The sequence below is a fragment of the Lycium ferocissimum genome, chromosome 12 (assembly GCF_029784015.1).
Source record: "Lycium ferocissimum isolate CSIRO_LF1 chromosome 12, AGI_CSIRO_Lferr_CH_V1, whole genome shotgun sequence".
NCBI lineage: Eukaryota > Viridiplantae > Streptophyta > Magnoliopsida > Solanales > Solanaceae > Lycium > Lycium ferocissimum.
The window spans coordinates 54,145,304-54,172,111 of NC_081353.1; the positions used below are offsets into that span (position 1 = coordinate 54,145,304).

General features: G+C 34.1%; 3 protein-coding genes across 5 annotated transcripts; 1 reads left to right on the plus strand and 2 right to left on the minus strand.

The window, feature by feature from the left end:
• Positions 1-3,746: 3,746 nt before the first annotated feature.
• On the minus strand, positions 3,747-7,773 carry LOC132040698 (protein JINGUBANG-like). Of its 2 annotated transcripts, none has more exons than XM_059431356.1 (3): positions 7,041-7,773; positions 4,901-5,267; positions 3,747-4,490 (listed from the first exon to the last, which is right to left on the minus strand). In XM_059431356.1, the coding sequence occupies exons 1-3, from the start codon at positions 7,653-7,655 to the stop codon at positions 4,141-4,143; spliced, it is 1,332 nt and encodes a 443-aa protein (XP_059287339.1). In that variant the 5' UTR covers positions 7,656-7,773; the 3' UTR covers positions 3,747-4,140. The 2 variants fall into 2 exon arrangements, with proteins under 2 accessions (XP_059287339.1, XP_059287338.1); XM_059431355.1 differs by having other exon boundaries at positions 3,747-4,502.
• Positions 7,774-9,723: 1,950 nt separating this feature from the next.
• LOC132039454 (uncharacterized) lies at positions 9,724-10,302 on the plus strand. The gene has a single exon (XM_059429932.1). The coding sequence runs from the start codon at positions 9,742-9,744 to the stop codon at positions 10,300-10,302; it is 561 nt and encodes a 186-aa protein (XP_059285915.1). The 5' UTR covers positions 9,724-9,741.
• Positions 10,303-11,122: 820 nt separating this feature from the next.
• Positions 11,123-14,677, minus strand: LOC132040320 (auxin-responsive protein IAA27-like). 2 transcript variants are annotated; one of them, XM_059430960.1, is made up of 5 exons: positions 13,971-14,676; positions 13,004-13,230; positions 12,353-12,494; positions 11,603-11,664; positions 11,123-11,362 (listed from the first exon to the last, which is right to left on the minus strand). In XM_059430960.1, the coding sequence occupies exons 1-5, from the start codon at positions 14,330-14,332 to the stop codon at positions 11,319-11,321; spliced, it is 837 nt and encodes a 278-aa protein (XP_059286943.1). In that variant the 5' UTR covers positions 14,333-14,676; the 3' UTR covers positions 11,123-11,318. The 2 variants fall into 2 exon arrangements, with proteins under 2 accessions (XP_059286943.1, XP_059286944.1); XM_059430961.1 differs by lacking the exon at positions 11,603-11,664 and having other exon boundaries at positions 13,971-14,677.
• Between the last annotated feature and the right edge of the window lie 12,131 nt (positions 14,678-26,808).

The window sequence follows — 26,808 nt, forward strand, 5'->3', positions numbered from 1 at the left end:
TTGTTTTCCTAAAAAGAGGCTCAAAAAATAATTAAAAGTGACATTCGGTTTCTATCCTGGGTGACATGTAAGGGAAACAGATTACAACCAACGTGCCCTAAAGACACTTTTGTTTGTTAGAGTACACAATTAAATATATACTAATTTCTCAAGGTATATACACATATATTTACATAATTATTTCGAAGCTAACGAGTGCGCGTGCACTCCCACCTTTCATGTGGGTCGGCCTCTTCAGCCAAGAATCATCTTAATTAGATTGGAAAAGGTCCATATATGCCCCTCAACTATTCGAAATTGCACGTATTTGCCCGTCGTTTAAAGGTCAGTTCACTCATACCCCTAACGTTACGTTTTGGTTCACCCATACCCTTGAGTTAACGGAAACCTGACAAAAAAATTGGAGGGCAAATTTGTACAGTTCCGCATAGTATAGGGCATATTTGATCCACTGAAATTTCTAAATATTATGACACAAAAACAATAATATGACACAAAATATCACTGCATTCCAAAATATAAAAAACATTTGCAATTACAATCCATGCATCCACCATTACATTACATCTAAATTATACATCTAAAAGATCAAATGCAATTACAACCATCTTTTAAAGATTGTTTTCACAAACAAGAGCACCATTTTACCTTTTCAAAAGATTTGTTTTACTAATGATAATATATTCTTCTTTTTTCAATATGTTGATGACCTGGATAGTTCTTTCTAGATATTTTTCGTCTTCCCAATCCCAATATCTATACGATAATGCACGCCGCACAAAACATAAACATAAAAAAAATTCATTACGGATACATACAAAAAAATCACAAGGAAAAAGAGATAACTTACATTAGACTTATGACACCTGAAAAAACATCTCCCGCAGTGCAGAAATTTTGATAGCAATAATAGAGAGAATATTACATATTAGGGATTTATATGGTCTTACATAAAATTTAATGTGATGCAGCCCTTTCGCGAATTCCACGCATAACATAAATTTAGTAGAATTATTTGGAGTCCATGATGTGAGATGGAGTGACGAACCCTTCCAAAACTATTTGAAGAACTCAAAGCTTCTGACATTTCATAAACAAGTGAAAGAATAAGAGAGCAAAGTGTGGGTTACACGATAAGTGTGGAGTTTCAAAATACAGTACCAAAAAATCATTGACTAGCATAAAGTGCACTACAAAAAAAAATCTAAGAACTATTGGTACAATATGCAGTTGTTGCATGCATTATCGTTTAGATATTGGGACTGGGAAGACGAAAAATATCTAGAAAGATCTATCCAGGTCATCAACAAATTGACAAAAAAAAAAGATATCATTATTAGTAAAACAAATCTTTTAAAAAGATAAAATGGTGCTCTTGTTTGTGAAAATAATCTTTAACAGATGGTTGTAATTGCATTTGATCTTTTAGTTGTATAATTTAGATGTAATGTAATGTTAGATGCATGGATTGTAATTGCAAATGTTTTTTATGTTTTGGAATGCAGTGATATTTTGTGTCATATTGTTGTTTTTGTGCCATAATATTTAGGAATTTCAGTGGATCAAATATGCCCCTATACTATGTGGAACTGCACAAATTTGCCCTCTAATATTTTTTTCAGGTTTCCGTTAACTCAAGGGCATGGGTGAACCAAAACGTAACATTAAGGGCATAAGTGAACCGACCTTTAAACGACGGACAAATACGTGCAATTTCGAATAGTTGAGGGGTATATATGGACCTTTTCCTTAATTAGATTAATGAATAAAATCTTGAGAAACAGTGTAGAATCAAAAAGTAGATCCCAAAGATAGCATGTGGATTGTGGAGTATATTTTATTTCTCATAAAGGAAATTCTTTTTCAAAGATTCCCCATAAATTTATCGTATGAAATACATATGATTAGTTACTTTTCAGAAACTTCAAACACTAGCGAAAATGCATATGCTTTAATTCTCTTACTTTCGAGTTAATTATAGGAGAAAGCAATGAGAAGATCATACATATGATCTTTACTACTCCATCCGTGCCAAAGTTGTTGCCACATTTCGCTTCACAAGAGTCAACTTTACTAATTTTTTGAGCTAAAATTGAATTAGATTATAATTAATTCAATATTTATAAATTAAAATTTAGATATGCAAAAACTATCCGAAAAGCATTTATTCCAATTTTTCTCATATCAAATAAAAAATAATATGCTTAAACTCGCTTAGTCAAAGTTATATAGTTTACTACTTAAAAAATAGTTAGCGACAAGCATTTTGGAAAGGATGGAGTATAATACACATACTAATTAATACGGTATCTGCAAAAGGTACGCCACAATCATACAGACAGAACTATTCCATGGAAAGAAACTTTTTCTTTTGCCAACTTTTGACACAAATTTCAAGAATGCTATACTTGATTCAGGAGAAAATGTCGTGACCAAATGGTATCAATCAATGAGCAAGTTAGGAATACGTACAGTAATCAGAAAAGCTTCTTCATATTTATGTGCAAGGGGGAAGGGCTAACCATTTATGAAAGACTATACCCAATCTTGATTTCAGTACGCGCTCTCTCAATTCAAAATTCACCGCGTCTAAATTCTGAATTTGTCACTTCCCCGACAAATAGCCCTATGGTGTGTCTAAGCATCATATTTGGGTGCAAGCACTCTTCAATCAAATCACTTATATTCTCGGCTCTGATAATTATAGCAATCCTAGTCGGTTTAAAGTTACTATGTTACTCTATTTATCAGCTGCGAAAGCGAAGACAATCTCACAGCAATCACTGGGATTCTGGTACAGGAAGGGAATTACAGTTGCAGCCACAATAAAGCCAGCAACAAACTTACAGGAGCTGAAACTTTATTCTTGGAAAGAAAAATATTATTCAGAAATATACATTGAGTGTTGAGATTATGCATTGAATTTCTGGTAGTAGATCGATAGTCAAAAAGTGTTTGAGATTGTTTCAGAAGAAATGAAATAAAAGATATGATAGAACTATGACAATTACTGTTTGAGGTCATGTCTCTAGCATGACCACTAGTTAAAATTTGGAGCGAAGTGGGCTAAATGGACAACGCTACTGGAAGTATTCCTCTTTGGATAATGGGTGCTGTAACTGGTATTATTGTAATCGGTTTAATGGGGTGCTTTTATGGTTCATAATCCGGATTGATCCATGATTTATGTTTCATCTTTAGTTTTCTTTTTGTTTGTTCCGAGAAATCTATCGATCAATTCTGATTCTTTCTTTTTCTCTTGGTTTTTTTCCGATCGAGATGTAACGTTTTCAACATCAAAAACAACCAAAACTAGAGCAAACATATTATAACGAATTCAAAATTATAACCAACCATCACCCATTGATTCTATACCAGCTACTCATAAGTAGAAAGTTTCTCAGGCCCTTTGCTAATCGGGGATAACAGTCGGGAACGGTATCAGGTGATCGATCATTAAGCCTACTTTGAAACTCAGCTAATGCATTTGGCTCAAGCAGACAATTTGCTTGCTTCATTTCTAACATGTTTAGTAGCTTGGCAAGTTCTCCCACTCTGTTAGTGTCCTAGTGTTTTACTTTAATTTCTTCGATCAAGAATGTCACGAAGCTGACTAAATATTGAAGTGGCAGGGCATACATTTTCACTAATGTTTCGTGTTGTTATACTGTTTAAATGGGGCCGTTTACTCTGGTACTGTATTGAATTGTGTAAATTGTCTTTAAAAGCTTTAAATTGTTAGTAAGGAAAACATAAACTCCGCGGAAATATTATTTGATATGGATTCAGTACAATGAGCAACCACTCAATGGTAAAAATAGAAAAACTATATATAGTGAATTACAGAGTCAACCGATAGAAAATTTAGATATTAATACAAATTAAAAGGAAAGTTGAACTATAATCTGTGAAGACAGGGTGTAAAGAATTCATTGGCCTCTTCTACTCTCTCTATGTCAAAGTTGAAAACAGGGCGACTGTGTAGCTAAATATGGTCACAAACAATTGGACAGTCAGTGATACTAATACTATGTCTGCACCGTTATTTAAATTTTGGATCCGTCTATGGTTAGAAATAACACATCTCGCTGGAAAAATTAAAGGGTCGTCCTGATTTAAGCAATCTCGGGTCGTCCTGATTTAAGCAATCTCAAAATATTCACAAACATTCTGTGAAGAACCTTTGTTATAGCTACAGCTGGTGCGTCTCACACGCCACATCTTGAGGACTCCATCAAGACTTCCTGTGCAAATGGTGCAACCATCTTCGGTCTCCTCGTTCACTCGTCCAGGGAATGCGGTAACACACCTAATAGGCCCTCTGTGACCTTGCAAAATGGCCACACAAACATGTTGACAATCTTGTTGCTCCCTCAACCACACCCTGCATGTTGAGTCAGCTGAGCCACTGACCAAATAATTAGCAATACTGGCCAAGCACATCACAGCATGTGTGTGTCCAAGAAGTGCACCACCATATTGTAATTGCCCTGAGAACCAACCTTGTTGGGATCAAAATAACAAGACGTCATGTTGAAGCTAATAATTGTAAATTTTGAACGATAATAAATTGGACAACAAAGACTATTATACTAGAAAAAGAGTATAATACTCCAAGTTGGTTTGGTCGATTAACCTAAATATGAAAAATTAAAATAAAAGAAAATATAGAATTATCGCGAATATAATCTCCCCCTAAACAAAACTCTTTAACCTAAAGGATTATATTGCGGATGTGCTATTGTGTTGCCGACTTGCCGTATGAAGGAAAGATCCTCAATTTATAGAGGTGCAAAACTTCCCCTCCAAGAAGGGATAAATATTGAACCTTTTTTTATGTAAAACACAGTTATAGTAGAATCCAAATAAGGTAAGAAATTCAGGGCAAATCCTAACAAACCTTTCAGCCAATAATGAATGTAACCATCACTGCACCCTCCATAAAGTACCCCACCATCATTTGTTAAGGCTAATGTCTTTACTGGTGAACATTTTGCTGGTAGAGTCACAGTGAGGGAATGTGGCCTATCTCCACTGCAGAAATTTCGTCTCCATACTCGAACCGTGGCATCATCAGAAGCAGTATAAAGGACACCATCGTCACCAACAACAATGGCGTTTATCGGATCGTTATGGGCTTGGATTGTTTCTATGCACTTGAGGTCCGAAATTCGCCATACTTTTACTGTTTTATCAAGGGAAGCTGAATAAAGAATGTCATCTGATATGTTAATTGCCAGTGAAGATATTGGTCCCATATGCTTCATCTGTCATAATTCAATAAAGACATTAATTTTTCTAGCTACACAGTAAAGTGAAGATTATGAACTACTATTCTGGTTAGACAAAGCATCTCAAGGCTTCAAGTATGCATTAAATTAGAGGCTAGCAAAGGGCTTAAATTAGATGCTGCAGTGCTTTAATCACAAAGCAGTAGTTGCATGTGTAATAAATATGCTCCCAGAACTGTCCAAGTCAATGTTTAATACAGTGCTAAAAAATGTCTAAAGCAATAGTGGATTCAACTCTTTTCCAGTCCAAACTCAAACCAAATACAGATACTTTTGAACAGATAAATAAGTTTAATAAAATTTTAAGACAGAAAAAGACAGTTCAACTTGTTAGCAAAATATAAGTGTCGGTGCAAAACATGCCTACCATCCGTAAATGCATATCCCTGATTTATGCACCAAAAAAGGCTTTCTATCAATAACATTTAAGCATACAAGTCCATACTCCCTTCAAAATCATAGCTATTTATGTGTATATACAGATCCAAAAAATGAGAAGAGAGGCTTTATAGTAGATTACTAGGTGTAGAAGGGAAAGGAGAAAAAATGATTTAATTTGTCATGGAAACTTATACCTCATGGGCTATGGCAATACAAGAAATCAAAGGCAGCATTTTTTACGATACATCACTCTATGATGCAACACTACATATATGGGGAAAGCCGGAAACAAATTCAACATTTGACCTTTATAGGTTATAGGTCAAGTTGAAACTTTTGTCACAATATATCATTTAATTCATTGGGTTTGAAATGTATTATATGTACTTTAATTAATATTTTAACACACACACACACACACACACACATATATATATATATATATATATATATATATATATATATAGAGAGAGAGAGAGAGAGAGAGAGAGAGTTTGAACAAAAAATATTGAATTTGAATGAAATCATAACACTAACACTACAGGCTATGTTGGACCATCTTTTGTCACATAATCCTAATCTATATTTGGTTTTTATAAAAACTCAACGATGTATGATTAAGAAAGAAAAATAGAATCATATAACAGGCTGATAAAAAGGTTACCATGCATAACAAAATTTCCCTACAGCATGTTACTCTGGTAGAGGATTACAGAGTGAGAGAAGCAGTATGCCAGGCTCACAGTACGTTCTACCAATATTAAAGCATGTGCATTAATAGTTAACTACTCCAAAGCAAAATAAGAATAAATGTAGTACTCCCCGGTTCATATTTACTTGTTTATATTTGACTTGGCACACCCCTTAAAGAGCAGTAAATAAAATGAGTAACAATTTTACTATATCACCCCTAATATTATAAAAATCAAACATACTTTAAAAGTTGTGCAGCCACTAACAATTCCTTGAGGTTTTCAATCCAATAATTAATAACAAGGGTAAAATAGGCACGAAATGGTAAATATACTCTTGATTTTCTAAACTAAACAACTAAAAGTGTACATCTATTTTTGATATACTGAACAAGTAAAACTGAACGGAGGGAGCACTGTATAAGTATTACATTCGGTTCATATTATTTGTTTTTTAAACTTTTTACACACATTTTAGAAATGACATCAATCGCAAATTATCCTTTATCTCTTGCTTAAACATCTCACTTAATAACCAATACTCCACTTGTTAAAGCAATAACGATGAATTCGAACAAAAAGATAATACATGCTTGATGTTTTTCTAAAACGTCAAATATTTTGAAACAAATTCAATTTCTTAAAACGACAAATATTTAGGATAGAAAAACTTTACCATCTTATCTCTACCAGAGATATAGCTCCGGACATAACTTCCAACCTTCGGAATAGTCGCAACTCGAACATGCTTGATAGCTCCTTCCCAAGTCCTACGCCACACCCTAATCTTACAATCAGCATAGGCAGCATAAACTATATCATTCGACACTTGTAACGAAACCACCATAGACGCTCTCGTCTTAAGATGATCACACTCAGTAAACTCAGGCAACTTCCACACGCGTATTACATTTGCCTGAGATCCCGTGTACACAAGGCCGTTGTATAAAGCCACGGACAAGATCTGTCCGTCCTTTTTAAGGACAGATGAAATGCACCTATAAGTGGTTTGATGATGAAAGTCATGATCGTCGACAGACTTTGTGGGCTTGTTGTTGAGTGTGAACGAAAGGCGAGGAGTTGAAGGCTGAGGGTTGTATGTATTGGAAGGAAGAACTGAAGTGCTTAAGCGTGGCGGGCTATACGTTAGTTCTTCGGTGAAATTTGAGGGTTCTTTTGTGGAAATACTTCTCAAGAAGGTGGTGTTATGATTATTTGGTCTTATGGCGAAAGATGGAGCTGAAGAAACAGGTGAATTGGGAGGCTGATCAAAGTCCATTGGTGAAGCCATTGTCTCTCAAGCTAATTCTAAGGAGGAAGAAATGGTACGGTATAATGAAGAATTGAAGATGATGTAATGCGTATCGTATTGTTTTTAATGAGTTTAAATGCTCTCAACTATCAGCTACCCCCACAGTGACGAAAACAATTGTACAAGAGTTGGTATTCATGCATATATACAAAATTTTAAATTGCTCCGTCCGTCCCCATTTAAGTGATTTAGTTTGACTAGGCTAGAAAATTAAAAAATAAAATAGAGACTTCTGAATCTTGTAGTTATAAATTAAAAATGTGTATAATGTACTAAAATGTCCGTTAAATCTTATGGTTATAAAAGTGTCATGTAGTATGTTTAAATTGTCAACTTAGTAAATATAGAAAAATGTGCTCTTTTTGGGGATAACCAAAAATGAAAGTAAGACACTTAAATTGAAACGGAGTATCTCAAATTACTCCCTCTGTCAAATGGACTGGTCTTTAACTTTTGTCCTTTAAAATTGAACTATGCCTAGCAGGGGCATAAGTTCTTTAAAGGCACGGGACATAACTTGTGGGATATTATAATGTAAAAATATAAACTTATGCGCCGAAAAAGTTTTTTATCTTGAGGACAAAAATTAAAGACTAGCACAAAATAGGACGAAAAAGTGTAAATGACCCAATTAAAATGCATAAAATTGGACGTTTTATTCTTGAAATGGTCGATCTTTAATTTTGTCCTTAAAATGGGCTGGTCTTTAATCTTTCCTTTGGCAGCCGGTCCAGTGGGGGTAAGTTCTTTAGAAACTGAAGTCATATCAATGCATAACTTGTGAATATTATGATACAAGAATATAAATTTATGTCCTACGAAAATATTTTTTGGGACATGAATTAAAGAAGGACAACAATGCAAATGTTTGATTCAGTTCTGTAGGGCCAAAATTTAGAATGGCCCAAATAGAAGCCTATCAGACTCTCAACCCTTCAATCTTCTTTCTTTTCTTGTTTCTCCTTGTAATTTTTGTAGAGAAAAGGACCAAAATAGTACATTATCTTTGAGTTTGAACCTAAAATTATACATATTTTTTCACATGGAGCACTAATAGTACATTATGTTTGCATAAGTGGTGCACTTTTAGTCAAAGTCCCAAATATCTTTTTAAAATATAACGGAAAAGGGCAAAAATGCCCCTGAACTTTTAGAAAAGATATAAAAATACCCTTTATTCATCTATTTTGCTAAAACTATCCCTCAATTCAACTTTTTGGCTGATTTATGTCCTTAGACTAACGGACGACACTAATTTTTATTTTTATTTTCAAAATGCAAAAAGCTGATTTTTATAAAAATCACGAAAAAAAAATTAAATTTTTTATGGAAAAAGCGTGTTTAAAAAAAAAAAAGCGGCTGTCTTTTTTTAAATCTAGAAGAAAATTATGGAGTATTATTTTTGCACATTTTACTTAAAAAAACAATCAGTTTTTCATATTTAAAAATTGAATTTTCAAAAAAAAATGGGGTTTCCACCCGTTAAAAAAAAGTTTTCCAAATTTAAAAAAATTCCACATGTTTTAATGAAAATCCAATTCTGTTTTTTTTTATATATATATAAAAGGCTTACTACATTTGTTTTTTAAAAAAATGGGGTTTGAAAAATTATTTTTCCTTATTCTACAAATAACGATTTTTCAGATTTCTTTTTAAAAAAATAAATCAATTTTTCAGTAATAAAATGTCATGTGTAATTTAAATATTTTTTTAAAAAAAAATTAGTGTTGTCCGTTAGTCAAAGGGAATAAATGAGCCAAAAAGTTGAATTGAGGGGTAGTTTTAGCAAAATAGATGAATAAAGGGTATTTTTATATCTTTTCTAAAAGTTCAGGGGCATTTTTGTTCTTTTTCATTAAATTTCTAAAAAAATATTTAGGAGTTTGACTAAAAGTCGCATACTTACGCAAACATAATGTCTTATTAGTCTTTCGTGTGAAAGAATATGTATAATTTTATGTCCAAACCCAAAGATAATGTACTATTTTGGTCTTTTTCTCAATTTTTGTATCTTCAACTTTACCAAATAACAAGAAGAGAACAGACACTCCACAACTAACAAAGTATGAAGAAGTCTTCTTCTGACGGAGAATTTTGCCATAAACACACAAAAGAGAAAATAGTCGTCGTAAAGGGGCCCACTGCTGCTGGAAAATTCAAGTTCTCAATCGACTTAGCCACTCATTTCTTCCCTAAAATCATCAACTCAGATAAAATGCAAGTATACAAGGGTCTTGACATGTACACAAACAAAATACCAAGGCCTGATCGTAGAGTCCCTCACCATATGTTGGGAGACTTTGCATCCGAGGAGATCCGCCACTTCCTTTGGGTGGACGAGCCGTTGGATCGATATGTTTTGAAGAGATCTATAGACCATATGCGGAACTCAGGATTGTGGGAAGAGTTAGGAGAAGAGTATTTTCAGTACAAGGGTTTTTCAGGTCAAAACTCAGTGAGTATGAAGAAGGTGATAAATGTAGCGATTCAGTACTGGCGATGTTTGGAACGATTCGAGAGGGAGGAGTCGAAGCTTCAAAGGCAGAGAGAAGATGGTCGGGAACCACCAAAGTTTCGGCGACCCAAAGTTGGGAAAAACAGGTTGAACCAACCACGAAGGTCTTAAAGCAGTTTTCCAACTCATAATTCTATACTATTTCTTTGTTTAACTAAGCAGTATCCTTGCACTCTGTTTGGATCATAATGTATGTATTATGTTGTGTTGTATTATATCTTGTTGTATTGTTTTGATAAATATAACATTTGAATAGATTGTATCCTTTTATGTCCTTACATAATGTTACCCGTCCGCAATTTGAATGGTAAACCTAAAAATAGTATGAGTGGAGTTAGGGTAAAAGATAAAATATCATTCTTGCATTGCACCATTGGATCTTCAGTGGGGAAATATTTTGTCAAATGGGTAACACCAAATTTTATGAGCAAACCTGTTCTCATATAAATTGCTATTGATTGCTTTAACTTGGATACTGATGTTATTATTGCATTAGACAAGAAACGAGTTTAACAATGGTTACCTATCGTTTCATTTAATCTTCAGAGTGTGGTCACCTCAGCGGAGGTTAGTGGACCATTTTACGCACTCAGGTCCAAATAGGCAACATGCGTGTATGGTTTTTGAGTATTTGGTGACGATATCTTGACACTTCTTAAGTGTACTCTTCAACATGGACTGCCTATTCAAAAGGTTAAAGAGTTTGTTAAGCGACTTAAGCCTAGTAACCTTGATTCCATTTCACTTGAAACTCATTACATATGCAATATCCTATTGAAGGGTACTACATTTTTCAGCCACCGACAACCTAGCCATCAGTCCAGAAGTACCATTATTATGAATCTTCATTGTCCATGTCATTTCATTTAAGCTCATTTTAATCCACCATTAGAAGTACAAGACAATAAAAATAAAAATAAAAGGTTAGCACTTAACAATTTCAACAGAGATATATTTTCAGCCTACAAAAATCTGGATATAGTTGATCGTATATTCTGACAAGGCAGTTCTTCCCTTCATGGAATGCTACATATTTAAGCTAAACCCATATGCTATGTTAGATAAGAAGGATAATTTTTTACACAAGCTTTTCCCATTGTATGAATCTTCCTGTCTTCAGAGCAACTTCAGGCAACAATTTGGTTCTTGCAGTTGCTTATGGCCCTTGGAGCTGCAAAGCAAGAGATTCAATTGAGTCATTCCAAACCCAATTTAAAGTTAACAAGCTCAGAAAGAGACACTTTAATTATCCAACGATCCATGCAATGTAAAAAAGAAGGGATTTTTGTTATACGGGACTATAAGACAGTTTTCCCCGTGCAAGGGGCGAGTTGTCATAACATAATTGCAGGCGTAGGCACAAGCAAGTGGTACATTGCATATAGCACAAGATATCACGGATAGGAGATACCTAGTCCAATTGCCTCTGAGCTTTTCATTATCCGCAGTCTCTTGCATGAGTCTATGAACATCCTATTTCAATATCCAAATCAAACAGTAAGTAGATGCATAGATGATGAATTGAGCATTTAAAACATCAACCAATCTGGATCCTGATTTGAAGATCTGAAACAGGGGAAAAGATTGATATAGAACAAGGAAAAAATCAGAAAAGAAAAAACCTAATGTAGAGTCCAAGCTGCTATTGTTACGTTGCAACAACATATTCGAATGTAACAACATATTTTCCCCGATGTAAGTAGTGTTCCCAAAGGATCATTTGAGGCGCGCTTAAGCCCTAAAGCTCAGGATAGGCGCTTTCCCACACTTAGGTTGCGCTTCGATGTAGGCAACGCACTAAGTTATGCGCCTCATTGCCCGTAAGTTCTATCTTGAATAGAGCAGTACTAAACAACAAATATGATTGGCAAAAAGATATATTAGTTGTGAATAAAATTACTATGAATGAAGTTGTCACTTTTGCTTGTACTAAATATACATTTTTGTTATTGTTCTTCGTTGTGCCTTTTCTAACTAAAGCCCAAACTTTAATTGCACTTTCTAAATAAAAGCCCCTATGGACCTGGAGTGTTTTCTAACGCTTTTCGCCTTTGATAACACGGAATGCAAGCCATCCAAATAGAGCAAACTTGACAAAAAATCACTTAATTCATTTTTGAATCATAGAAAAGAATGTTGCATAATTGGAAGAAAAACTTACTCCCAAGGAACATCACCGACAAGCATCCAATCCCCATCCTTATCTTCATAAGTCAGCACATACTCGGAACCATTAAGAAGATCCATCAAGTGACTTTCAGTAAGCCCCTCTCGCTCAGGAAGCCCGTCAGAGGTGCACTGCCCTGAACACGGTTACCGAAAACATGTATCACTAAGATGGATACATGAAACTAATGCTTATCAGTTTCAATGTTTCATAAGATTGTGGTGTTCTACTATAACAAGTGATGAAACTGATAGAGAGAAAAGGAAAAAAGAGGCTGCACCCCTCTGCATGAACCTAAGAAGCATGCTATCAAGCTTCATACTACATACGGAGTAATAGTCAAATTCTTATTTTAAAGGAACAAACAAAAAAAAAGAGAACAGGATAACAAAGATAATGTATTGGTTCCAATAAAGACCACTGTTATCCTACTAATCACAGACTTAACCGATGAAAAGTAAAGCAAGAAAATGAAGTGCAAAAATGGGAATTGAGAAAGATGACAATTTTTGGTTGCTCCAGCCAAAAGTTATCCCCCTAATTTGAATGAAAATAGCAGATATTTTTCATGTTGGAAATTTGATGCCTCCCAAAACAATGCATGAGTGTTTGATCTTTACGTTCCATAAAGAGAGAGATTTATACCAATGGTAAAGCAGCTGAACATTTTCTCAAGAGCTGATGAGAGCTCTGCATAATTGGTGTACGTTTTGACATCGACTTTTCTCAGGTATGGAGCACCATCCATGCTAACTTTAACATAAAGACACTCTCTCCCTGATTTTCCCTCAGTCTCGTTATTCTTTGACGAATTGGTGGCGAGGGTGTTCTTGCGGAATGATCTAATTGGTGGCCATCCCACAACTTGTGCCCTAATACACAACATAACAGTAATCCAGTTATTCGGCTAATAGTAGAAATCCATAACCAAATTATACAAGACGCAGCAACAAGACTCAATATATTCATGCTATTTGTAAGGATATGTGTTCTAGAATTACAAAAAGTAGCAGGGGAACAGGTCAATTTCACCCCTTCAGGCCTCTTGCAGTGACTCAGCAGCAAAAAGACTCGATAATATACTCCCTCCATAATTCATAAGGGTCATATTATCTAATTTACAATGCGAATTGGAACATGAATCTTCAAGTTTTATTAAATAAAATTTACATAAATAGAAACCAAATAAAAAGTATTAACCCTTCAAAATATCTAAAAGGCATACAACAAATCACAATGTAGGAAAAACTCATTTGACTCTCCAAACAGTAACTGTATCACATAAAGTGGGATACACGGAGTAAATTATTAAGTGAATATATTTGGTCTTGGTACTAGAAAAAAATTAGCAGGGGTACATTAGCATCTTGTAATGGTAGAGCCAGGCCTCAGATTGCAAGTCCATCCAATTCAATTACACCAAAAAAAGAGAAACCTATGTCAACAACAATAGTTATGCCTTGATTCCACTCCACTTGAAATTCATTAAATACAATATGCTATGGCACATAACTTTTTGTAGGTCACAAAGACTGTTTTTCTCCCCTTTTTTTCCTATCAACATGCAAAACAAAGTACCAGACAATTTATAACAAGAAAAAGGCAAACTTACTTAGAAGCATGAGAAACAACACCATTTCCATTAGCTGGAGTAGACTTTTTTTCTTCAACAGGCCTTTTAGCTTGAAGACCAGCCTTATGATCTTTCTTAGAGACATCAATGTTATAAGAAAATCCCCTCTTCAAAGGGGTAGTATTCTTATCTTCCAAATCTTTCCCAAAAAGAGACAATCCACTTGCTGCTTTTCTCTCTGGTGACCAAGAACCTGGCAACCCAAGTCTCAACTCAGTCTCCTTTAGCTTCATAACATTATTTTTTTCAAGATCCTCACAATCAGTAGGTGATGAAGATGAAGAAGAAGAAGAAGTAGTTTCTGATAAACCAATGTAATCATGTGCTACTGGTATAGACATGGACAAATACAGCTTAAAAGAAAAGGAAAAAAAATTCACAAGAAAATATTGAGCAAGTGACAGAGAAAAAAGCAACTTTGGTTTTGGTTCAGGCCACCAGGGGTTTTGTTAATGCAGAAAAGAAGCTTCTTTTGGCCTTTCTGTAGTCTTATTCTGTTGTTTTTAAGTTTTTGGGTGATCCAATTAAAAAATGGCAACAAAAAAGGAGCAACTCTTTGGAATAAAGGAACAATAGTTAGTGACACAGGGACAATTGTTCCAAATGCTTATCTGAAAGACTGGAACAGTAAAGATTAAGAAAGCAAAATTTTAGCAGGAGGTTAAGGAATTCTTATGGAAAGAGAATAAGGAAAAATCAACTAAACTACGGTAAAGCAGGCCTTAAATATATTCAACTGGTGCATTTATTGTTAGTATTACTATTATTATTCTTCAGTTTAATCATTCAAGTTTAAAATTCTTAGCAAGTAGGTCCATTAAAGAAATATCGTGTTCGTTATCAAAAGATTCTTTCTTAAGGTATTTCAGATTTCAAGAGTTAAAAATATTTTTCGTTGATCTTAGTTTTTCATATGAATTTTAAATATTTTAAATTACTAATTATTATTTTTATAATATTTTTTACGTAATTTTCAAATATATAGATTTTTTTTAAAAGACTTAAAGTTGTATGTCTGAATTTATGATCAAAATTAAAGAATTTGACTCTCGAAATCCAAACTATATATGACACATAAATTTTGACAGAGAGAGTACCAGATTTCCAATATGAGACATGTTGGTGAATATACCACAAATTACAATAAATTACAGTTGAAAAACAAAATGGAAAAATGAAGAACAAAGCAAATAAATATTCTTCAGGCTGAGGCGCGGATATCTCGCTCTCTTTAAAGAGATTCAAGCTCAACTGTAAGATAATTTTACTTGGTCCAAAGAAGATAACTCGACTTGTCCCTCCAATAAACAACAAATTTCTTAACGTTGTGTGACTTAAACAACTCTGGATAAGATGTTGAGTCCAAAGCTCCACCAAAAAGAACACCTTCCTCAAAGCTCCACCAACAAGAACACATTCCTTCAACATAAAATTACTCTCTTTTATCCTCACTTTTTCAAGAACTCTCCAATATTTTTCTCACACCCATAAGGTAAGGATGACAAACTATCTATAGTTGAAGAATTCATTTTTGTGAATTGAATTGGATGAAAGAGTGGATTAGTTGGGTATTAAAGTGATGTAAATATGAAAAATATGGGGGAATTATGAGTAAGAGGTTACAAAGAAAAATAAAACCACATTCCTCCACAACTCATATGAGTAATGAGATAGTGGAAGGACAAAAGTAATTGCCATGTTATGGCACCAAAACGTGTGAAAATGGTTACATCTTTATGGTCATTGACTGATGAATGAATATGGAACTTTAATATGATATTAAAATGCTCATTATCTCCATCAAGACGTACGTTAAAGGTTGAAGGATTTCAACAATTCGTTAACATTTTTTAGAACTTTTTATTTTTTCCTTTAATAACATGAGTTTGTAACTATATATTATTTAAAATTACAAATAAGATATATTCACACTAAATGAAATGGAGAAGTGTAACTTATTAATCAATCCAAAGGTGTGGTGGTAATCTAGGAACGTGGGTGAAAAATATGAGGTTTTAGGTTGAATTTCAATGAAAATAAAAAGTACTACGGTGGTTTCTTTTTATGTATTTAAATTATAAATAGAAAAAGTTATTGGATATGGCAGGAAATAGTATATATGTAAAATAGTCAAGATACGAGCAAATTGATCTAAATACTAACACTTTAATTTGTTTGGATGGTTGTTACATATAGTTTCATAATGTAACGTGTTATCTTGTACTATGTTGTATCGTATCATATTCTATTATTTTGATGCATAAAACGTTTGGATAGATTGAATTATTTCTCGTCATTACATAGTATCAAACATCATCAATTTGAAGAATAAACCTACAAAAAAAATAGGGTACGGGATAGAACTACTATAAAAAGGTATGGTATTAGATAAAATAGAATTATTGGATAATAGAGAAAGACAAAGTAAGAAAAAAAGATAAGATAATGACGCGATCACACCAAATCGTTCGTTATGAATTTAATGATACAATACAGTATTAAGTAACAATTAAAACAAATCTTATATTTAAATTAACAGCACAATACAATATAACAGTTGTGGGCAATAACTATCCAAACAGGCTGTAAGTCATAGGGAGGCCTGTCAACTGGTTGACCCCGAACCGGAACCGGTTCTGGTTACCGATTTCCGAACCGGTAAAGTTGACGGTTACCGGTTAGCCGGTCGGTTTGGCTCTAACCGACCCGAAACCGGTAATGACGTATTTTACACATAAATTAACACCATAATTTATTAGTTTGTATATATATATATGTGTGTGTGTGTGTGTGTGAGTTTTATATATATCAAGGTTATAAGTATTAAGAAACTCAAGATTGTATATTTTTAACTTAAGTATATTTATATATGTCATGTTATGTTACTATAAGTGTATATATATGTATGTATGTATGTATGTGTGTATATATATATATATATATATATATATATATATATATATATATATATATATATATATATATATATATGTGTGTGTGTGTGTGTGTGTGTGTGTGTATATATATATATGTGTGTATATATATATATATATATATATATATATATATATATATATATATATATATATTACTTAAGTTTATATATTTGGTATTTACTAACAAGTAACAACTTATGAGTATTATAAAAATTCAAGATTTTTTTTTCTAAGTATATAACTTTCTATTTTATAACTTAAGTATATGTATATTATAAGTATGTTATAAGTATATTGTAGGTATATATTTAGGTTATATGTATTACTTAAATTTTATATTTAGTAATAACTCATGAGTATTATAAAATTCAAGATTGTATATTTATAAATATATATAGTTATTAACTTTCTATTTTTTAATTTAAGTAGATGTATATTATAAGTATATTCTAAGTATATTGTAGGTATTTTCTTAACTTAATATAAGTAAGAATATGAACACAAGTAAATAGAAGAAAGCTCAATGAGCCATAATTTTTATTCATTAATATAAGTAAGAATATGAACACAAGTAAATAGAAGAAAGCTCAATGAGCCATATTTTTTTATTTATTAACGGATAACATTTATTTGCAAGTTGTAATTTTTTTTTTTAACTTGCAAATAATACATGAGTTGCAACTAAGTAGTACAAGAATAAAATTACATTGTAAGCACCATTTCACTAATTTCATCTATATTATATTCATCCATTGGGGTATCTTCCATCTTCAAATTAGTCCGCTTCACTTGCTATTAAAAATTCATTCTCTTCCTCTTCGCCTTGCCTCACCTCTAGCCTTTGGTTGTGCCGCTCCGATCGAATCCAATCGTGAATGCAATCTAGTACTTGCAAGCTAAATCCAGATAACATATATCTATGGTCTCCAATTTGTTGTCTTCCTTGGCTAAATACACTTTCTGAGGTCACGGTTGATATTTGAACATTAAGTATATCCCGAGCCATTCTTGCAAGTACGGGATAATTCACCTTGAATTTCTTCCACAATCCTAAGACATCCACTTCGGGCACGGTCATTTGCACCAATGGCCGCGACAAATAAAAGTGAAGTTCATCAAGGTTTGCAATAATTTGAGTAGTAGAAGAAGATTTTCTCCGAAAAACATCTAAACTTGACACGCCTTTTCCTTTATTTTGAGAAGTAGAAGTACTAGGTGGTGGAGCAACGGGAGTAACACTTTCTTCCAACTTAGAATAATATTCAAAAACTTTTTTAAGCTCAATTTCTATAGCTCTCTGGGCCTCAAACTGTGATGGTTCCTTGGTGGTAATTTCTAAATATTAATAAATTTGTCTAACCAATTGAATGATATAAGAAGTTTTAAGACAAGGATTTAAAATAGAACCCAATATGAATAAAGTTGGTATGGAAAAATAATACTTCTTAAATTTTTTCTCATAGAATGAACAACCGCTTGATAACCAGGTTTGCCTTATACTCAAATAAAACTCTAGCTATTTCGGGCAAGTATTCTAAAATTTCAGTAACTGCGGGATAAAATTGTCTAGAAAAAGCGAGAGTAGCATTATAAAAATGTTCTAAAAGTGCTTTACATTCCAAAACATCTTCCTAATCGCTATCAAATAACCACTCCGAAACCTCTTTATTGTGATTGTTATGAGCATTTTGTATGGCAATCCTATATTCATATGCTTGTTGCAACATAATGTAAGTATAGTTCCACCTAGTATCAACTTCAACTTGAATTTTCCTAGGTCTAAGACCAAGATTCTCACATTGATTTTTAAAATCTCTCATTTTAGCCTTACTTGAATTACAAAAAAGAAAAGCAACAGCATCTCTAATCTTTTGAATATGATCATCAAATAAGGAAAAACCATCTTTAACAATCAAGTTTAAAATGTGACAACTACATCTTACATGAAAAATATCCGCTGATGGAGGTTTTAATTCCCTTTTTATAAGGTCAACCGCGCTTGTGTTATTAGTAGCATTATCTAAAGCAATATAAATTATTTTTTTGTAAATTTAAAAAAATTTCATAGTTGTTATTCTCTCGGCTAAAAATTTACCGTTATGACGACCTTTTCCTTCATCATATAAATAAGCTATAATTCTTTTTTGCATGGCCCAATTATCATCTATCCAATGACATGTAATAGCAAAAAATTCTAACTTATGAAGATTAAGACTACTATCGGTGGTAAGAGAAACATTACAATTTAAAGAATTAAGTGCATGACGCAAACAAAATCTATATTTTTTTTTATATAAATAAATAATATCCGCTCTACAAGTACTTCTAGGAATACCCTCAAACATCGGATGATAACTACGTTGAATATAAGTAACAAAATCTGGCCCCGAAGGAATGGAAAATGGTAAACAATCATAAGCTACCATTTTAGCTATCTCTACATAGTCTTTCTTTTTGTTGTAACTAAAAGTTTTTTCGGTATGTGGGTCTATTGTTCGTTGAGTACCCCCTAGGAACCCGTTTCCTCTACCCAAACGTCCTTATGTATAGTCAATAAATGAGTCCTCAATGAACCCGTTCCCCCACCCTTATTGTTCCTACACTTGAATTGAAATATATTTTTTTTTACGTAAATTACATGTGACTATTTCTTTCTCCCTATCTCTAGTCATAAAATTCAAAATTTTAGAGGTTGACGTACGAATTTTTGTTGGTTTTTGTTGTGTTTGTGATTGTTGTGCTTGTTGTGTATCTCCTATCGGATTTTCCGGTGATAGTGTTTCGTCAGCAATGTCATTATCATCAACAACTTCATTATAGGTTGGGCCAAATTGGTGTTCTAATGCTTGATGATCTAAAATTGGATTATTTTGAGTAATGTAAACTTAACCTATCATATACGTTTCCGTTTCCGGCACAAATGTTTCCTCCGTATTTCTCCTCCCCCCACTACTACTGCCTCTTCTAACTCTCTTAGACATAATTAAATCGCAAGCAAATAAATAGCAAGAAAACAAATTGTGAAAATTTAATTGCGAAAATTAAAAATAGAGCTGCAACGAAGGTACCAAATTGTCGAAATAAATTCCGCCATAACAAATGTTGAATTGAAGGCGGCTAGACTTGCAAATCCGCCAACCCCACCAACACTTTATTTTTGTATAATTGCAAATTATAAAATAGCTAATAATTGAGAATTTGAAAGAACTTGTAATTTTAAAGTAGCTAATAATTGAGAGAATTTGAGATTTGAGAAGAGAAAATTGGTGTGGATGAAAATAAAATGGAGAGGAATTTATATAAGAGTGAGAAAGGGATTAAAGTGTTAAAAATAAAAGTTTTGGGGGGGGGTGGAGGGGGTCCAAAAATGTGATTTTTGGCCGTTGCCAACGATCATTTTATCAATTTGGATCGTTGGGCAACGGCCCAATAACGTCTATATTCCAAAGAATTAAAAAAAAATTTGAAAATTTACCGGTTAACGTTCGCGAAAATAAAGGCGTAACCTACACGTATATTACGCTTCGCAATTGTTAAATCAGATACCGAAATAGCGCTTCCCAAGTCGATTTTACCGGTTTTGGTTACCGGTTTACCGATTTTAACCTGCCCGGTTAACAGGCTTAGTCATAGAATTAAGTACTCCGTAACTTAATGAAATAAAAAAGCTGTAAACATAAACTAGTACTATAGTAAGTACTACTCCCTCTATCGCATAATAAGTGTCACACTAACTAAAAACACGCATATTAAGAACCAATAATGCTCAGTGAAATTTACCTAATTATCCCTATATAATAAAAATAAATTACTTTTTCTCTTGATTAAAGCATGCACAAGTAGTGAACTTTTTGACATTGAGAATCCAACAATACTAAGTTTTTATGTGGTCTTCAAATCATCATTTAGATGTCACTTTAACTTGTTTTTTTGTCTAAGGGTAAAATTGAAAAAATTAGTCAATTTATGTCTTGATTTACTGTGGTAACATTTATTAAAGGGATAATTTTTTTTGGTTAAAATGACATTTATTACGGGACGAAAGGAGTAATAACTAAACTAATCCTCTTTTTAAGTGAAGAAGTACCTCCCTCGGTTGCTTATGAACTGTCCCTGTTAAGTTTTTCCGTTCAAGTTCAATGCTCCCATCACATTCATTTTTTTCTTTTTTAAAGATTTTTATCCAGTGTCCAGTATTCGCATTGGAATCCGATAATATTAGGATTCACATCGCTTAGGGTCCCATTCGATAAAAAAAGTTTCCTATCAAAAATTTTTTCGTACTCAAAACTCAAATCCAAGATCTTTAATTATGGGAGAAAACAATCACATCCGCTGCATCACAATAAATTCATTTCTTTTCTAAGTATAGTTTTCATACCAGCACAATATTACAATAAAAAATGTACTTTATACTATTGAAGGGTGAGACAAAAAACTAAAGTTTCACGTGCGTGTGTCTATTGTTACAAGGGGGTGCGTCCTGTCCCTTCCTATCTGATGATTTGATAGTGTCTTTTGTCACCTCTCTTCCAAATTCACCGACAACTCACTTTCACATATCTGCCGTTCCTTTATCTTTTACCTCTTCGTCTTTTTGTTTTCTCGCAGCTTTTGTCTATGTCTTCGTCTTTTTGTTTTCTTTTTTTTTGTTGCGCAGCTTTTGTCTATAATCGTCGTTTAGTTGTTTTAACTGTTCTTTGTTTTTTTTCATGAATCCAAACGTTAGTTGTTTTAACTGTTCTTTGTTTTTTCGAGTAGTCGAAAGCTCTTGGCTAACACGCAAATTCAAGATTCACTGTCTATCAAATTTACTTCATTCTATTCTTTTCCTTTTTTCATATGTTTTTTTTTTCCAGTTTAACTAATTCAAATTTGCACCCTAACTCTTTTATTTGAGAATAAAAATGTCATAAAAAAGGAAATACATTCTCACAGCTTCAACTCGAATTTTTTTATTTAGAATGAAAGATAACTTATTATCCCACTATAACTTTTTGTGGAATTTGATTATTTTAACCTTAACTTGAGATATTATTAATTCAATTTGAGATATTTATTTTTCTTCGTACTAAACACAAATAAATCGTAAAGTAGTAAAGTTTCTATTTTTTTTTTTGGTAACTAAGTTTTTATATTAATCACCAAAGTGAGTCCTTACAAATCTAGGCACAGCTACACACAGCTTGCCTTTCTAAATAAAACTCTTGAGCAAACATATAAGCTAAAATTTGAGGTTGAGTACTAGTGGCCTAATTCTGGTTGGGGCTCGAACGCAGGTGACATAAGCAATCTCTTTTGCAACAATATTCCATTCTCGGCTCCTTTTCTCAAAGATTCGTCCATTTCGTTCCATCCATATACCATACACACAAATAAATCATTCGAAAATTTGCACGTTGGGAGTTACCTTTTGAGTTTGCAATCATCCATGTATGTGCTGCTCCCAAGTTAACCGTGTCGGCAAAGATTCCCATCCAAATTGCTCCATTTTAAGCCATATATTCTAGCATATTCACAAGGCACATATAAGTGTTCCTTAGATTCAAGACGCTTATGGCACAATCCACACTTCTAGTCCACTTGAACTCCCCATTTCACCAATCTATCGAGGTTGTCATCCTTCCTAAAGCATGAGCAACGTGTGCGAACCTTGCTTTAGGTCTTGCCGCATTCTTGTACATAATAGCTTTCCAGGAACTCGAGGTACGAGGCATTAGCCGATAGTATATCCGTCGTATCAAGCTTTTCACACTACCGATGATCTCAGCTTGTCGAGCCTTATCTTTACACTCAAAAATCTTCCTTAGCAACCAAAGATGCCTGTCTGCACCTCCGTATAGTATCTATCAACCGACCTTTGACATAGTAAATATGAACCCATCGAATCCATAGCTTATCTTGTTTGTGAGCTATGTCCCGGTATGTCTTAGTTAAGGCGCCTTATTCCACAAAAACGACATTAGTGAGATTAAGCCCACCCGTACATTTTGGAGTACACACCGACTCCCATGCTACCAAAGGCCTTTTGGTGATGGATCCGGCCCCGACCATAAAAAGCTCCCCGCAATGAGCATCAACGAGGTATAGGATCTTGGGCCGGAATGGAGAAGAGTCGAGCTCAAAAGATGATTGAATCCCAAAGAGAACCGACCGGATTAGCCGAGCCCGCCCCCCGCATAGGACAGGTTCTTTGCAGTCCAAGATGAGATTCTAGAAGTGATCTTGTCCACGAGGGGCTGCCATTGGAGTAAAGAGATCTTCTTAGTTGCAAGTGGTACTCCTAGGTACTTAAATGGAAGTTCCCCATAACTATATCCCGTGCGTAATATCTTGTTCTGGCTTCTATTGTCGGACTCCACCAAAATAGACCGCACTTTTGCCAAGATTGGCTTGCAACTCGAACTCGAGAAAACTCGGTAAGCACCGATGTAAAGGAATGACAGACATTTTGCATCACCCCCCGGCAAATAGAAGCAAGTCGTCCGCAAAGCATAGATGGCTAATGTTAAGTTTAGCACATCTAGGTGGAAATGAAATGACTTGATTTGAGGTAGCCCATAAAGTTGTCTCATCCGAGATACTCCATTCCTATGGCGAATGAACGGGGACATGGGGTCCCCTTGTCTCAGTCCCTTGGTCAGCTTCAAATGGCTTAGTTGGCTCACCGTTTGGCGAGAAAGCTATAGCTCAATGTTTGCACACACTCCATAGTCCATTCAATGAATTGCTCGGGAACCCAATTTCTGCTATGACTTGCTTCAAATATATCCATTCCAAGGAGTCGTAGGCTTTTTGTAAGTCAATTTTAATCATACACCTTGGAGATATAGCTTTCCTCTTATAGCCTTTTATCAACTCATGAGCCAGAATAATGTTGTCCCCTATTTTCCGCTGTATAAACCCGCCCGTGCTTCACGTATAATACTAGGCATCACCATTTGCATGGCGATTAGCTAAAATCTTGCCAATGAGTTTGTACAGAATCGAGCAAGCTGTGCAAGTATTGGCTCCGTATTCCTTTATTGTAAATTTCGGTTTTGAATTCTTAGGGACAAGGGTAACAATTGTGCAGTTAATAGGTCTATACATTTTACCATACCTGAAGAACTCTTTAACTGCTTCTGTAACTTCTGTTCTAATAATAGACCATGTCTTCTTAAAGAAGACTGAGTTGTAGCCATCTATCCCTGGGGCTTTGTCATCCCCTATAGCATTTAAGTCAGTCCGTACTTTATCGCAACTCCCGCAATCAAATTCAAATTTCCGATTTTGGGTAAGGCCTGACCTCTCTTCATGACTTCTTTGTTGACGTTGGTAAGGATGCAAAATGACGTGCCCATGAGTTTCTTGTAAAAGCCAATGATTTCCTCTTTAATAGCTTCCTGCTCTACTAGTCGAACTCCACTGATAGACGTAAGTTCAAAGGATCATTTTTCTTTGTGTCCTTTCCTTAAGGACTGCTGAAAAGTACTTAGTGTTGGCATCTCCCAATTTAATCCATCGAGCTCGTGACTTTTGTCTCATAATGTTCTCCTCTATCATAGACCACTTCTCCATCTCTTGTAATACGAACTTTTCCTGATCCTGTAGGGCAGATGCGTATTGTGCTGGCTTCCTTTTGGATGTATGCTAATTTACACCTTGCCTTTTCCAGTTTCTGCGTGATGTTTTTAAACTCCTCCTGGTTAAGGTGTTTCAATCTCGGTTTCAATGTTTTCAGTTTTGCCTATATGTTGCTCATCTTGTTACTTGCAACCCTCTTATGCCATACATCCTCAACAATATCAAGGAATTGGCTATGCTCCCCCCAGACATTAAAAAATCTGAAAGGGCATTTGGGAATATGGAGTGGATGATGAAATGGGGCCATGTAACTGTTGAATACGAACTACCTAGCATATCTGATCACTCACCAATGATCATGACCCTACAAACCTCACAAAGTAGTATTAAAGTTTCTATTTTTACTTTGTAATAGCGAAAACGAATGTAGCATAAATTTATATTTTGTGGTAGTTCTACAACGACCTCTAAATACGAAATTTCGATTTCGATTGTGTTCGGGAAATAATTTTTCCACAAAAATTCTGGGGCTAAAAATAAAATAGCAGTCTTCTGTGTACATGTATAATTAGGCCTAGCCTTGGTATTGGTAAAAAGAGGTTCACATGTAGTGCAGTATATACATTATACTGTAGTAATTATAGTATATTAGCATTGTTCCTGTTTTTCTAATTTTACTAATGACTTCGTTAGCATACTACTTCCTCCATTTTAAAATAAATTAATTTTTAGGACGTGGCACATCCATTAAGAAAATTAGTTAAAGATATTAATGGGATAAGGCATAAGAACCGTCTTCAGTTATACATCTAAATTATGCGAAGGTCCTATTACCCTCCTGGACTTAATTTTATCGTATTATTTACACCCTAAATTATGTGACGTTCTATTGCCTTCCTGATCTTACGTTTTATTTTTAGATTAATCTTTTATTATCCTTGGTATCAAATAACCCCCAAGTCCGTTTGGTTTATGGGATATCTTAGGATTAAGTTTGGTATTAAATTTATAGATTGTTTGAAAGGACAAATTTATACCTTCAACCAAATAAAGTACTATATAAATTTAGTTCAAACTTTATCCTACAGATCCCGTCAAAACTTAGTGTTATTTTATTTCATCTCCCAGGTGGAATAAATTAATCCAAGAATTATAATCCGGGGACTATAATCTTGGAATAACTTAGTCACCGAACCAAACAGTCCTAAGTCCGAACTAGCTCCACTTAGGGGCAGAGCCAGGTACGGCCGAGGGGGTATCGAACCCCCTTCGACAGAAATTTACATCGTTTATACACGATTAAAATTATTTTTTTATGTATATGTAATTGATATTGAATTCCCTTTGGCTTCTTCGCGTGTTTTCTTCTTCGTATTTTGAACCCGCGCCTCCCCTCATGCACAGATCACGAGCACACGCTAGCTTTGGAGTTGGGCGGGGTAAAATGCAATGGGAATCACCGGATTGTTATGGTAAGTGTGTGGAAAAGGAAAGAAAACATGCGCTTTAGGAGATAGTAAGACAATGATGGATCGAAGTCTCCAAAATAAATGATACTCCTATCTTGTGAAAGCTCATTGTCCAAAATAATTTTCGTTTTCAGTAAAGAAAAATTGAAGGAAAATAAGATAGGGACGGTTGAAGTAAATAAGAAAGAACAAAGAATTGATGGCTTTGGTAGACAGCACAGAAACGAGACCATTGAAATTTGAAATGATGATAGAGCGAATGACAAGGCTGACACATCAGCTCAAACGTAGAACAATCACTATTCACAACACAGTAAATTAAAAGTGAAGGGAAAAGAAAAGCAAATAAAATTTGGCAGTAATTAGTTGATCAGAAAATTGTCGCTGTCCTGGGAAAGGGTTTGTCGATTCTTGTTTGATTACTCAGAAAAATCTGTCATAAATTAAAAGTAAATGAGACATATTTCTTCTTTCTTTCTTTCGTTTTGCTTAAAGGAAAATGTCTTTTTCTGCTTCAAATAAGAGAGACGCCTTCCTTTCTTTTTATACGATTATGATTATTCTACATCCGTCCATTTTTACTTGTTACATTATTAAATTAACACGACTGTTAAGGAGTCAAAATAAAATAATAATTTTACTATATCACTCTTGTCACACCCTTTTTTCCCACAAAAATGATTTATATATTAAGTTAAAAAGGATTTTCAAATCGAAAGTGACCAAAATGTGTTTCAAAAGGGATTATTTAAGAAATAACAAGAATAGCCACTTGACAATGGGTTTCGATGTGCCAAGTCACCTTAAAATAGTTTTCCATTTTAAGAACAAGTTTGACTCTAAAAC

Coding starts and splice junctions, on each gene's coding strand:
- LOC132040698 (XM_059431355.1), bottom strand. CDS start 7,655: ATGGCTTCACCAATGGACTTTGATCAGCCTCCCAATTCACCTGTTTCT. Junction 5,268..7,040: donor TCTCTGGTAGAGATAAGATG/GTAAAGTTTTTC, acceptor GAATTATGACAG/ATGAAGCATATGGGACCAAT. Junction 4,503..4,900: donor CATTCATTATTGGCTGAAAG/GTTTGTTAGGAT, acceptor GATCCCAACAAG/GTTGGTTCTCAGGGCAATTA.
- LOC132039454 (XM_059429932.1), top strand. CDS start 9,742: ATGAAGAAGTCTTCTTCTGACGGAGAATTTTGCCATAAACACACAAAA.
- LOC132040320 (XM_059430960.1), bottom strand. CDS start 14,332: ATGTCTATACCAGTAGCACATGATTACATTGGTTTATCAGAAACTACT. Junction 13,231..13,970: donor GTTGTTTCTCATGCTTCTAA/GTAAGTTTGCCT, acceptor GTTGTGTATTAG/GGCACAAGTTGTGGGATGGC. Junction 11,665..12,352: donor GTCGGTGATGTTCCTTGGGA/GTAAGTTTTTCT, acceptor ATATTGAAATAG/GATGTTCATAGACTCATGCA.